The sequence below is a fragment of the Netta rufina genome, assembly GCF_964035555.1.
Source record: "Netta rufina genome assembly, chromosome: 3".
Taxonomy (NCBI): domain Eukaryota; kingdom Metazoa; phylum Chordata; class Aves; order Anseriformes; family Anatidae; genus Netta; species Netta rufina.
In genome coordinates, this window is record NC_140125.1 from 17,862,949 (window position 1) to 17,878,190 (window position 15,242).

At 41.5% G+C, this 15,242-nt stretch overlaps 1 protein-coding gene across 1 annotated transcript; it reads right to left on the reverse strand.

The window, feature by feature from the left end:
- Positions 1–3,235: 3,235 nt before the first annotated feature.
- Positions 3,236–12,691, reverse strand: STON1 (stonin 1; the record flags this gene model as incomplete). The annotated part of the gene is made up of 3 exons (XM_084283754.1): positions 3,236–3,310; positions 3,677–3,879; positions 10,771–12,691. 3 exons carry the CDS (start codon positions 12,689–12,691, stop codon positions 3,236–3,238), a joined length of 2,199 nt encoding a protein of 732 aa, XP_084139880.1.
- Between the last annotated feature and the right edge of the window lie 2,551 nt (positions 12,692–15,242).

Below are 15,242 nucleotides of genomic sequence, written 5' to 3' on the forward strand. Positions count from 1 at the left end.
TAACATCTCCTGTCCTCACTTTTGTGCTCTCTTATGGTTGCAATAAGCAAACATTGAAGATTGCTTATTTACTAGCATCAAGAATCTTCTACAGTGTGTTTTTTTTTTTCCTGCCCGTTATAACTATTCCTTTCTTCTTTTTTCCCCCCTCTTCTTTATTCTTAGAGGCTTTGATGCAGATCCCATTTTGTCAGTTAAAAGACTTCCATTGACTTCAATGGGTGTTTGAATCCAAAATTACATCAAATACAATTTACCTACACTAACACAACTAGTCTAAGAAAGATTAATGCAAAGAAAGTTTGTCAGTTTGAGCAAATACAATGCTTTGTAAATAAACACTTTGAAAATAGCCGTTCTCATTGATTTACACTTAAAATTTCACACACACCAACTGTGCTTCCTTTGTGAAGGAAAATACAGATAATATCTAAATACTGCCCTGCAGTAAATGTTAGCGAAGTGTCAGCATCTTAAGTGACCTAAGCATTTGGAAGACTTTCAGTGAGTGCAGGTGCTGGCTGTGGACATGCAGAGAACAGACGTGTGAAACCTGGTTCCTCGCATGATGCCAACGTACCTCATGGGCTATTTAAAGCCCCAGTCCTTCTGCCAGCTGGACACCAAGCACACATTTTAGCAACTGTTCCTCATCTCCCAGAATACAGTGAGATGACTTACTGCCCAGATTTCTAAAGAATAAAAACCAGCATGTTTACTCACTATCACCTGCTATAGTGTTCACAGAAAATGTTAGCAAATAAGTCAAACACAAAGAATATTCATTCAATTGGCTATACTCAATGGCATCAGAGAATGCAGAAGAAATATTATAATGGGGAAGCCAGGGTGTTTCTGCTTTAGCAGGTTGCAGTAGGATAGGAAGTTAGAATTGATGAGGGGAAGTCAGACAATCCAAACTTTCTTTCATTAAAGTGCCTTGTATTTTTAAATATTCTGACAGCAAGGTATACAAACAGCAGTTTGAAACTGAACAGGGTAATTATTCAGCCCTAGGCTTCGCTAATTGTCAGGTTTAAATTGAAAGTTATGCATTAAACAGAGCAGCTTTCTTCCAATACAGGAGTATTTCTGTGGAATGGATTCCCTGTGATCCTGATCCACTTCTTATTAACATAACGGAGTCTGGCAAGCCTCAGATGGAGATCCAAGATTGTGCTACACAGACAAAGTTGTAGCTTGATCTTTTTATGTTAACGAGTTCAGCAAGGCTGAATGATCATTTGCGCCACACCAGATACAATACAGACTCACTACCAAGAAAGATGAATTAAAACGTTGCTTTACAGCTCTAGTATAACCGCGGATTTAAGTGCATTGCAGAGCTCTGCCGCGATGCCAAGGATGAACATTTTGCCCTACTATGCACTGTGCCACTCAGTTCAGCTGAGAAGTAAACAACCTGAAACTGAATGTGAATAAAAACAAACCAAACATGACTTGAAGGTGCTAATGGCTACTAAAGTCAGAACAGGGATGGAGGATGCAACATCTGAGACATATTTGGATACCTACAGTATTCAAATGCTTGCTTAGATTTATGATAATATAATCTGCTAATAAAAAGGATATATAGAGAAGACAAAATACCATAACAGTCTATTTGGGGCTTTGGCAGTGTAATACCCATAAAAAGCTGCCCCCAGGACTTACTATAGAATCTATTACGCATTTCATTCTCAGCTTCCAAATGGGTGGAAAAGTTTATTGTGGTGAACTATGTTCATATTATGGCCTTCTGTTTCCTCAGACTGGTAATTTTCTCAGTACATATCCCACATTTTTCTACTTTGGGGGAATAACATTTATCTGTATTTTTACACAGTGCTCACATAAACAGTTACAAGCTGTGGCAAAATATAAAGTGAGACATACTGTATTACTGTATTTTTATTCTCCAATAATTTCAGTTTGAAGTAAGGATAATTTTAGGAAAACTGCAGGAAAAAAATTATCACAAGTATTTTTTTAATTTATCAGATTTTTTAACGGAGCTGGAATTACAGCCTGCATAAAATGACTAAGGGGATAATGGCTACATGGAAATGCTAAAAAGACTTCCTAAATTACAATAATAGGAAGTTAACACATTAATATAGGGTTAGTAGCTACCTGCTCAAGTGTCACATTTTCACTTCCCTTGCCATAGTCTATTCCTGCATTGCTTCCCCCAAAAAATGCCATTAGAGCCAGCAGCATAACAAAAATACCTCCCTTTCCATGCATGAAAAAATGCCCTCTGTCTTGGAAGTTCTTCAAAGCAGCAATGCAGCAGCTTCTGCAGTTTCCAAACCAATATCTGGACCCTAAATCCTAAAGACACAATCAGTAGCAACTCACCATTTTTTCAGCCTGTGGGCTGGTGTAAATTTTCAAAGCTTCACCAAATGAAATTGGAGTGGACCGATTTACGCTTGCTGAGAATATGTCCCCTCACTTGCTGCAACAATGGGGGAAAAAAAAAAAAAAAAAAAAGCCTGATGCTGGCACAAACATTTTAATCACATCTGCCATATGTTTTTTTTTGCCCAAGAGATTACTTCAAATGAACCTATAAAAGTGCTGGGGAGGAAACACTCACTGCCACAGAAAAGTGAGGAATATTATTGCTGAGGAACTTTTCCCATTTTACCAATGAAGTCACTCAGTTTATAACTCATTAGTTGAGGCTCTCATAGAGAATAATATTACAACTTGTTTTGCTCACATAAATTGAGGAGAACAAAAACACAGGGGACAGGTTTTCAAATGCCACTAAAAAAAAAAATGTAATTGGTCCTGCTGGAACCTACACATATGCTGGTGTGCACATAAGTGCTCTGGCAATTTTTATTGCTGAGCATTGTATGTTCAAGTGACATGAACTCTTTGAGCAGAGTCGTTAGGTTTCAATATGGACTATGAGATCATTCCCTTGTCAGAGATATGCAACAGGAAAAAAAATACATGTATTACAATCAGTCAAATAAGTGCTCACATCCTGCAAACCTTTACAAGCAGACCTTGCTCATCCTGTTTTTCCCATGACGGGAACCTGACTTGAACACAAGCCAATCAAGTGAGTGCTGATTTGCAGCAACAAACCCAAAAGCACTTAAAAATGTATTTGATGACCTAGTTTAGGATAAACACGATCAATGCGCTTTTTCTCATAGAATTTCCAATGTGAATTGATTCCTACTAATATCACAGTGATGATGCCCGCTGTCTTCTTTCACTGCATTAAGCAGTTGCCAGCCTTATCTGGATCTTCTCCATCAAGCCTAATCCACTTCTTTTCAATTTCAACCTGTAGTTAGAAAACAAAAAACAGGTAGAATTAGCGAACAACGGGGGGCACTAGAAGTGTGATTTGCAGCAATGGCACAAGTAAGAGCTTTGACACAGAAGCAAAACATTTCCAGACTGAACAGATTTCAAAAGCACTACTCCCAAATATAGCTCACCGAGGAAAAATAAGGCTGCATTTGTCTTTCAGCATCATCTTTGATGAGACAAGGAATTATTTTTTAATGATTCTTTTTGCTTGAAGTCATTATCACAAGCACATGCAAGATACAGTTAGAATACAAAGCAGATTTGTTTTGTAAATACTGTATGGAGGGACTGGGGTAGGGGAAGAGAAGGAAAAAATTGGAAAAACAGCCCCGGATACCTGGCAATTGTAAAAAGCTTTCTGAATCACATGTTTCTGTGGCTGCACATCACTCTCTAAGCCCAGTGACTTGACTTCTGTTCCTGATGCACAGGTATCGTGAATGACAAACTGTACAGTAGCAAACGGGTACCAGTCAGAAGGTATTTCCTGGTCTGATCCAAGCTCGAGTTTGTAAGACAGACTGTGTGGATGATCTGAACCTTGGAAAAGATAAAACACAACACACACACACAAAATCAGTTAATTATTTTTTCCTTGTTCATAACGCATGGTTAGTCTGCTGGCAGAAGACCATAGCTCTCTCTCTTATTAATGCATAGCTGTTACATAGTACAACATCATTCTATCATCTTTTGCTACTTCAGCACACTTTTCACAATGACTGTAGTTCTACAAATTAATTTACAAGTGATTTACTAGATCCTCTCAGCTTCTGATTAAGAAAAGAGTAGTACAAATGTAGGGAAATGGCTGCTAAATCCAGACTATTAGGAAAGAATCTCATTTTTCACTTCAGAATACATTTCTTACTTTACTGTTACAGAAAAATAAAAACTGGAAGACCCCAGCTCAGCCAAGAGAAAGATGCCTCCCTATGTACAACCACCAGCCTTTTCCAGGGCTCTCTGCTGTTGGAATTTTCCTGGGGTGTTCCTTTCAAGAGCTAGCACTGTAATAAATGCTGTTACATGAGAGTCTGCCTACAGCAGGAAGATAAAGGTACAGCTCAGACCGCAGCTCAAACAAGGTATGTCCCAGCAGCCACGATACAGGCTAGCTGGATTCCCTTCCTAGCTTTGCTTCTGCTTTGGGAAAAGAACACACCCTGCTTCTTCTAAAAGAAAATACTGCTGAAGTAACTGCCCTGTTACAATGTGGAAATGGCATGGAAAATCATTTCTCCTTCACCTGGCCCACCATGAACACCAGGGTGAAACGCCCGCCTTCCGAGGGAACCAAGGCCAGCAGGATCACTTTGCATGAAAGCAGTATAATAGAACGGAAAGTACCCTTTCTATCATATCTGCATCTCCAAATTCTTCTAGGCAAAAAGTAGCAATTTCCTGTTTCCCCCCCTCTCCAGGATTTTAAGCATCAGCATAAACAACTAACTACCATTTGGCTGTAAGCAGAGAAAAACAGAAAAGGGATTGGCCATATTTTGCTGAAGGCAAGCCTGGCAGTATGTATTTTTTATCCATTATATTGAATGGCATCTCAAAGCTCAGGCAAAAGTGTCCCATTCTTGCTTCTCTGGTGGCAGGAATCAGTTTTGTATCAAAATGAAGAAAATACTGAAGACGGAGCTAACACACACCAAGCTTTATCTATCCCATAGGAATCATCCATATAACATTCCATATTCAAATGCTCACAGGCATTTGGCAAGACAAAAAATAACAGTAATAAAAAAGTCCTTCCATAAGAAGTAGCTGAACCTGCAGCAGTTCCCTACAGCAGCAACATCATCTCCAGTGCTCCTAGGAGTCTTGGGCTGGGCACATCCCCTTGCACGGCAGGTGGAAGCTACATATGCAGCATCATCTTGTCTTAGTTTCCCCCACAACCTGCCTCAAAGCCTGCCCAAGCCAGGCCATTTGCAATTTTAGGAAGTCGTGTACATTTGCTTGCTTTCGATGGACAGAGTTCTGTCAAATATATCAGTCCCTGAGTTCACCAGAACAAAGTTTAATTCAATACTGCCCTCCAGATTTCATCCCAAATCTGGAGGGAAGTCAACAGGTCCCCAACAATCCAGGGTTAAAGAGCACAAAATTAATATTTGTCTTAAACATACTCATTATATTAATAATACTTTAGTAGTCAATAAAAAAACAACCTTTTTTTTTTTTTTTTTTTTTAAATTAGAAATCTCATCTCTCTTCCTTCCTTTGTTCAATAAGTTAAAATTTGACTGCCTGGAAGAAAACGTGAGGAACGGGGAAAAAGGAACAAGAAATCTCCTCTGGATTGTCAGCCACTGAACTTCAGATGGTGTGGGGGGGACAGAATCTCTAACTCTTTTTCTCCTCCACATATAACAACAATAATCAACAATTTAAGAGATATTTGCTGACTTCTACTGTTTTTCTCTCTGTCAGTTCACCCAAAGCCACACAAACACAGCCGCATTGTTACAGCCACCACTCCAGACAAGACTGTGTCTGCCACTGGACAAGTGCATTCCTGCACTGTCTGGACTCTCTAAGTGGCTGGTTTACAGGCATCCACTGCAGGCTTGCTTCCAGCATATACAGCATTCAGTCCTTATCCTAAACGTTTCTTCTCTCTGTATCTATTTTTAATGTTGAGAGATCTGAACCAGATTTCAGAAAATAATCCTATATACACAGCAGATGTTATCTTGCACCATGGGAGAGCATCAGCCACAGGCTATGAAATCCCCCAGCTTTCTTTACGAAAGTGTGCGTCACACTGCATGGGCAGCAACTCAACCCTAGGCAAAATAGCAGCAGTTGTAACACCACGATGGCACATGGGAAGAAGAGGGTTTCTCTCAGCCTCTAGGGCTATGGCTGACAAGGTTCTGAGGAGAAAGGATTCATCCAGCAGCGTCTTGTTTGGAGTCCATTTGTGGTGGACACAAAAGAGTGTACATCTAGGGACTTTTGGAGATCAAATTCAGCATCTTCCTGCTGCGGGAGGGAGGCTTATGAAGAAATGAGCAGTGATGGGAATTGTTTGGAAAAGTATTTTGTCTTCCAAGAATGGGAAACCACAAAATTGCTTGGCATTCTCCTGGACAGCTCTCTGATGGTAAATGTCTCATGGCAAGATGCCCACATGATCCCAGATGAAGGCATAAATGGGCCTTTACTCATGGCCTGCTGCTAGCGGGTCTGTTAGACATGGCATAGTTATGGTTCAGGTATCACCTAACACTTCAAAAGCCCTCTGGCCTTATATTCCAGCTAACATACACTGTGAAAGGCAGAGCATTCAATGTCTCAGTGTTGGGATCTGGTAAGTTCTGGACCCTTTCTTTCCCCTAGGGGTAGCCTGTAAGAGCAGAGGTGATAGTTCTGGGATCTGGATAAGGCTACTGCCCCGGGTCCTCTGGAGCAGCCTCCCCTGGACCCTTTTAGCTACCCCCAAAACACAGAGCTCCTCCCAGCCCACCCACCTCCTGCACAAGATCACTGCCAGAGGCACTCACCACTTAGCTTGCAAAACAGTTCCTCTGCCCACCACAGGGCCACAGTGGGAGCATGTAGCGACCCCTTCCCACCAGCTGTCAGACATGATTACCCAACACTTCAAGAGACAGCAAGCATTGCCTTAGTTTTCTCCTAAAACCAGCTAGTGTTTGTCACCTCTGCTCCACAAAACTATTGTTTGCTAGCCTTGTGCTACAGTGGAGTTAGAAGAAAGAGAAGTTGCATGCGTAAGACCTTTTTTCCAAAACAACCAACCAACATCAACAACAAAACCAGCAATGCTGAATAAGTGAGTTGCTGGCCAGGACCAAAGAAAATGCAGAAAGACGAGTTGGCTACAGCAGGTACAGCAGGCAGGGTGTACGTCTTTATGGTTACCCAGTGAAAGCTAAGACATCAGCTTTATTGTTAGCATATTATTCAGACACAAGGCTAGCTAGCTGTCCAAATCTACCCTTTCAGGCATCGTGGAGACACTGACCATCTGGCCTGATGGACTGAATCACTCCTGAAAGGTAACTGGACAATTTGGGGAGATAATTGAGTTTTTAATGGCTAGCTTAGGAGACAGAAAACCTGAGTCTGAGGTGTCTAGGCAACTTGTTACAACTTCTTGGAATTGAGACACCAAAGTCTTTTCCTATTTTAAATGTGACGATCTGGCAAACCCAAAAATGTTCTAAATTCTTGCTCCCTTCCTTTCAAGAACAAACAAAAAACCCCACCATGCTATGAAATGAGATTCAAACCATCACCTCGCATTCAGATAGCACTTCACAAAAAAATTAATAACCTAACTTTGCTGCCTTTACTCACACCATTTAGCACTCAATCACCCATATGAGTAGCATTCAAGCAATCTTACCTGAGATGGCATTGCAGGAAACACCACAGGGCGCAAATTTACACGGCAAGAGATTAGAACATCGTGATTACAAGACTAACATCTCCCCGGCTCCCCAGGCAGCACACATGCAGAGCTTCTCCAGTGCAAAGACTGGAGACAATACTGTGCTGAAATCATTATATATGGAAGTGTAGAACATTTTAAGTCCTTATTTCACAAAGTGTATGCTCGCACAATTTGCAGAAACTTCATTTGAGCAATTCTTCAAACTCCAAGCCTTTTAAACTTTTTTTTTTTAATTAATACTAACACTCAGGCTCCAAACTCTCCATTTATGTATCTGAATGAGCACAGACAGCTTTTAAAAATCTGGCGTATCTCACAGCTGACATAGACTTGGCATGGCCAGCACTCTTCCAAGGAAGTAATTTAATAGAACCCAGCGGATACTAACATATTTCAATGTCTATAAACAATAGATAACCTTTTCTTCCCCACTCCCTCCCCTTATTTTTTTCTAAGCCTTGAATAGAGGCTTTTTGAAAGCAAAAACCTCAGCATATTTTTTCCTCCTTCCAATAGAAGTATTATGAATGCTTACATATTTCTATTGGTTTGACTGTCTTAAGATTTTTGCCACAACTCAGGACAGTTTTATTTTTGAAAGCTTAAATGCATGCAGAATATTCGGCTAAAGGCTTTAAAAATTGACCAGGCAGTAATTCTGCTGAAATGTTTCCTCCAACACATGAGCATTTCAAGGATATAGGTGATTTTTCAGATATCAGCCAGAGGAATTAATCAACCATCAGAAGTTTAAGCTAATGTAGAATGCCACCAAAAAAAAAAAAAAAAAAAGTAGTTGCTCTTACTTTCAGAGAACATAAGTCTGGTGCCATGCTCAGGGTTTGGGGTTTTATGCTCTCGGATGCACCTCGCCAGGTGGGGCAAGAGTGTTCTGGGTAGCAAGCTGGCTGGGCTTACTATGCAAAAATAACTATAAGGGATTCTATAGGTACATTGGTCAGAAAAAAAAAAAAAGTCCAAGGAGATGTGACCCCACTGTTAAATGAGAAGGTGACATTGACAGTGGGATCGAGGGTACCCTCAGCAAGTTTGCAGATGATACCAAGCTGAGTGGTGTTATCTGCATACACCAGAAGGAAGGGACACCATCCAAAGGGACCTGGACAAGCTTGAGAACTGGGCCCATAATGAGGTTCATCAAGTCCAAGTGCAAGGTGCTGCAGCTGGCTGAGGGCAATCCCAGACATGAGTACAGGCTGGGAGAAGAACTCATTGAGAGCAGCCCTGCAGAGAAGCACTTGAGGGTTCTGGAGAATAAAAAGCTCAACATGAGCCAGCAGTGAGCACTTGCAGCCTGGAAGGCCAACTGCACCCTGGGTCCAGAGGAGGGCCATAAAGATGTTTAGAGGGCTGGAGCACCTCTCCTATGAAGAGAAGCTCAGAGAGCTGGGGGATGTTTGGCATGGAGAAGAGAAGGCTCCAGGGAGACCTCATTGCAGCCATTCAGTACTTAAAGAGCAAAAAAAAATATTAAAAGCAACCCACATCGACAGTCCCATGAGAAAGCACACGCCCGCCATCGCTTCTGGCTCAGCTTCCAGCCTTGCATTAGTCCAGCCACTGATGCTGTGTCTCTTCTGTCCCCACCACTGAGCAGAACGTGAGATACCAAAGTAACAAGCAGCATGCAAAGTGGAGGGCTCTTCTCTAAATAACCAACAATTTGTGGGGACCCAGGAAAAAACATATGGCATTAAAGTAATCCACAGGAGGTTTTGTTTGCTTTTTGTGGGTGTGTTTAATTGCTTTGAATGCAGTCTCACCTGCTCACACATTTAGCTGTCACAAGTAGTGAGTGGACATGTCAGATTAGTACTAGCATACCTGAAACCAGGAATTCAAAGACTGAATCTCTTCTGGACATTTTAAAGTGGTAGTTAGTCCAGATAGTCAGGATGTTACAAGCCTAGCCCAAGCTATTTGTAAATCCTACACACCTACTGCCTTTTTAAAAGTACAGATTTTGCAGATGTTTTAGGCAAATACTTCAATAGATGCCCTTGTCTTACACAGATCCCCGAAGTCTCATATACTTAAAATGCCTATCCAAGAAAAGCATCAGGTGCCTTCACCCTACAGAACTTAAGTCAGAATGAGACTTCTGTCAAGAACTTGCATGCCTTCAGAAAAGGATGATGTGGCTTAGTAATCATGACTGAAAACAGGAATTTTACAACCATGTATTTGTATTTCCCTGCCCCCCAAAATTGTCTTTCCCTCAATTAATATAAACCAACTATTTTGCTTAGACAAAAATTAACAATTCCCACGTGCATGACTACAAACTTAACTGGCTTTACTGCAGCAAGTATCTAGAGAGTTATTAGCACCAGAGAAAAACAGCAATAAAGTGGGAGGCATTTTTGGCAGTGCAGTTATTGCCATGACCATACCGTCTCAATACACAAACCCATAAAGAGGCAGTAGATAACAGCCTTTGCAGCAGCACAGTCAAGTTGCTACAAGTTTGACCACAGCACCTTCTAGTTATAGATCATACCCACCATTTTTCAAAAGATGATAGAAATCCAGGACACAACGGTTTCAGTACCACCTTTTCTATTAACTGTATGACACTGGGTGAACAAATCATTTCGTCTACCTGCATTTGCTTCCCATCCCCACACTGTCCAGCACAAACCTCATGTGAAACCTTTATGTGAAGCATAAACCCTCTCATCTGTTTTTTTACTATAGGCTTGAGGTTTACTCCAAATGATGAGATCCACTTCCACACTACTGCACCCTTAAGATTTGTGACAGTAATACACCTGCCTTCATTGAATTGGGAAAGTGCCCTTGGAAAAAAAAAAAAAAAAAAAAAGGCTATTTTTTTCAGAAAGGTTAGTCCAGCTTCCACCAATACAGACAGAAATCAGAAGTACTGAAGCTGATGGAGGCTCAGAAGCATAAAAACAGGGCAAAATCCTGAGAAGACATGCACCCAAACCCATCGATTTATAGCGCAAATTATTTACTTGAGTTTTTATCTGGAAGCCTGTCTATCTTCCACACAACAGCCCTGTAGGCACTTTCATATTTGGCTGTTCCAACCGAGACTTGTATTACAGGATCAGATTCAATCTCATGTAAAGAACCAAGGCATGCTCTTCTATTCATTTTTGCTTTTAGGGACTTCTGCCTTTGGAGGTTCATGGTCCAAAGTGCTTTGATCCACTGAACAGGAACTGGAAAGCGTATCATAACATTTTCACAGTATTTCACAGAGGGTAAACGTGTTGTAGCTGAAGACATATTTATAAAAGCCTGAAGTTCTACATATGCCCCCTGAACCACTACTGCAGCCTTCACAGAAAACGGAAGGTCTTCTCCATGGTACTGTGTCCTGAAACGCATTAGCTCCAGCCTATAGGCATCAGGGGGTGTAAACTTAATAATTCGCAATTGCTCAAATTCCTGCGTTTTGACACAGCTATGGAAATAGGAATCAAGAATATTGATCCATTTCTTCTCCACATCCTTCTCAAAGTAATGCTCATCCCTCTTCTGGAGTTCCAGGTCATTCAGAGTTAGAAAGCAGTCAGTACTTCCATTCACAAAACACAAACAATAAACGTGTGTGATGACAGCACTTTCTACAAGTTTTCCTTCTGCTTTAGTGACCTTCCCCCAGAAGTTATCCACTATTTCCAGAGTCATTTCTTGTTCTTCATAATTTCTCCTTTGCCTGGAAATGGTAGGAAGCTTCATAAGCTCTTCCTCAACTGTTACAATGAAATCAGTGAAGTCATTATAATCCGTGGTTCCTAACTTTAACATCTGCTCAACCTCCGGCTCATGGATCACTTCTACTTTGGGATGGTACTTCCTTTTCTCCGTGTAAGAGACACACTCGATCTTCACGGTGTGGATTTTTCCTGAAACATTATAGCTCTCTAGTTTGGGTTCAGATAGCTTACAGTGTGGCTGCAGCTGGAATTCTCTGAAAGGTTTCTCGAGGCCCTTTTCATAGTACATCTGCAACACGCCTCCAGCTAGAACCCTCAGGTAAATAGGGCCCCATTGCCGAGACGACATCATGTTCTTCTTTTCAGGAATGCGCAGCATGAACGGCCACCCATCAACTTTCCGGCTCCTGAACAGGCCGTGAGGAACAGCTGGGGATTGCTTGTGCCACGCGTGAGCACTGGAGATGGGAAGGCTTCCCACAGTGTCCGAGCCATCAGCCTGCAGGTGTTCGAGCCTCTCACAGATGTAGCTGAAGGAGCCCTGGTTAAGGCTCTTCTGGTCATGGTAAAACTCTTTTTCTTTAGAATGACAAATGACTTTGTTAATCGCTTTGTCCTTCCTGCACGTGTTAACATTAGCTGGTGATGTGCTGAGTGAGCATCCTTCCTTCCAAAAGGGACTGGCAAAGCCACAGTCACTCTGGAAGTGGGGGAAGCGCCCCAGTGTCAATGATTCTCCTGACTTGTCATAGTCTCCTTGCAGATCAGGGTTTCCCTCATCTGTTGATTTGGGGAGTGAAGCCTTAACTGGATCGTCATTAGTCAAAGGAAAGATGCTGGATTTCTGCAAGGCGACGGAAGAGCAAACCCCAGGTGATGGAAGGTTAACATTTGATGGCCATTCAGGAATAGGATACAGGACATGAATCCCTGGGTTCTGGATGCACGGACTGCCTGGGTAATCTCTGGTTGGCGTGGTCAGTGGAGAGTTACTGGGGGGCCCAGGGCTTAGGTAGAAGTCAACTACAGGAGACGAGAGTGGAGTGCTGCCTGTAGAAGATGATCGACTTGAAGATTCATACACGTTAGAAAGATTGAGTTTAAGGCCATTTGCTTTACAACTGCCGTGAGTATCAACCAATTTCTGAGGTGACTGGAAGAGTGGCTCATCATCAAAGGTAACCCAATTGGTTGGATTTGTGGAACACATCTTGTAGGAGAGAGCACTTGCAGCTGTATCACCCTCAAAGCATCTATAAAGAAAGAACAGACACAATCAGAAATCAATTCCATTATAAGACAAAACCCAGAAAGCCAACCCTTACAATACTCAAACCACACAAAGCTTAAAACTTGCATGTAGTTTACAGATCATACAGAATCACAGAGTGTTTTAGGTTGGAAGGGACCTTAAAGATCATCTAGTTCCAACCCCCTGACATGGGCAGGGATGCCACCCACTAAACCAGGTTGGCCAAAGTGGTCTTCAACACTTCCAGGGATGAGGCATCCATAGTTTCTCCAGGCAACCTGGCCTGGTGCTTTATCACCCTCACAGTAAGGAATTTCTTTTATCTAACCTAAAGTTACCCTCTTTTAGTTTAAAACTGTTACTCAGTTAAATGTATTTTGTGTGTTACATGTCTCTGTTCTCTTCAAAGACCTCTGACTTACGCTCTCAGAGATCAGACATGTCACAGTAAAGTTAGAGGAGGGGTGGAATGGCTTATAAACAAGCAAGAGCTAGCTATAAGGATGAGCAATACATCCCTGTTGAAGGGTAGACTATAATCCGGAGGAGATACAAGCTGTTGAAGCACTAGTCAAAGCCAAGTAAGTAACAACATATGCATCTGCCAAGCACTGAATTGGCTGGTGGCCTGGAAAAAGCACCAGGCTTCAAACGAATTAATACACTTATCAAACAGAGCGGCTTTGGTGAATTGCACAGCTAGATGTCCTCTGAGCAAGACTGTAACCAGTAAATAATTGTCTTGCTTTTGTTGTTCTAAACCATGCACTGAGATGTAAATGCTCATTGTATCCTTATGCAAGATGTGTCATCCACAAAGTTTTTCCTCCCCACTGCTCCCGACTAACGCAGAAGTGAGAAATAAATTGCTGTTGACTGCAGAGGAATCCAGTACAATGAAGCACCACAGGGCCTACATAAACATCGTTTATCTGAAAAACAGTATTCTTATTGTGCCAGAGTGTGTTCGCATTTGCCGGAAAGCACAAGGAAGGCAGAGTTCATGTGCACAAAACCACCTGCATGCATATTACTCTGTTAATTACAGCTAGATAACAATAACCTAGAGCCATTCTCCTTCATGCTCAAGCAGCCATAGTCAGGCCATTTCTTAATTGCACAGCAAGGATGTAGGCATATAATCGTGTAACCACAAAAGCCATTCCTCATCTGCAGCGTTTAGGGAACAGTCTGTTTCTAGAGATGACAAACTTCAGCCAAGTGGAATCTTATCCTACGAGTCATTATTTTTCAAAACTTCTCCCTTATTTCTTGGCGGGCTTATAGCCTTTAAGAAAGCATCACGAACTGACACAAGACACTCACCCCGCTGCTGAACAAACAAGGGCTTGGCATGGACCCTTTGGTCCTTCATTATTTTTCTGAACTCTCAACCTCTTTGTTCAGGAAAAATATTTGCACTATGCTAGTTATTTTATAAGCATTCTCCTCTCCACTTAAAGAGAGAAGGAGAAAATGAGCAAACAAGTTACAAAGGACAATCACAGCTCAGACACACAACTACTACTGTACCCCTCCGCCCACTCGGTCACTTCATTAAAATGAAGTGCAGCAGTGGGGAGAAAAAATCAAAGCTCCTTGGTCTCATATTTGGTCATCATTTTTTCCTCCTATTTCACAGCCTTCTCCTCCGTCCCCTCTGCAGCATTTATTGTCGGCTTTTGCAAGCAGGAAGTTTCAATGTTTTCAGGCTCACTCCATCCCCATCTGGCATTTATGAAAGATAAGTGACTGCCAGCCAGAGAAAAAAACATTGAGGGCGAAAAACCACTCTGAGCAAGGAGAGTGAGAGACCTTCTTGCTGCCTGGGCTCCGTGGATGTAGCTGAAAGGAAGTGACGGTGCACTCAGGAGCCTGACAAAGCACAGCCTTCCTGTCCCGCTGCTGGTAAACTGAAGAGGCAAATAACAAAAACTTGAGATCGTGCAAAAGAAGAAGAAAATATAAAACAGAAACATTTGCAAACCATGTTTACAGGAAAAAAATATGCATTTTCTAGTGCATTTCCCTTTCACATTACAAATTAAGTTTTTCAGTGCCCTTTATTATTTCCAGATGTTGAACTATTTTTTTCCAGCCTCTGTTGCTATTCAGCCTTTTTAAAATGTGATACTGCAGATTATTCAGCATGTTTTTTTCTGTAACAAAACACTCATAAAGATGTTTGAAATGTAACTGCCATATACTTAACCTCAGTCGATAAATGTCTATGAAGGGAAACACTTTGGCAGATGGAGCTCCCACCTGCAGTTACAATATCATTCACGTACCTGTCAAAAAGTGCAGCTTTCACCTTTTATTACTTGCTCAGAAATGTATTAAAAAAATAAAAAAAAAAAAGATACTGATATTAAAAACAAACAAAGAAAAAACACAGGCAAGAAGCAAGTGTTGAAATAGGTAGCAATTCCACTGCTAGTGCTCACTGATTACTGAAAGCAATTTCTGGGAGTGGAGAAAAAAATCATACAGATCTTTAAAAGCTATT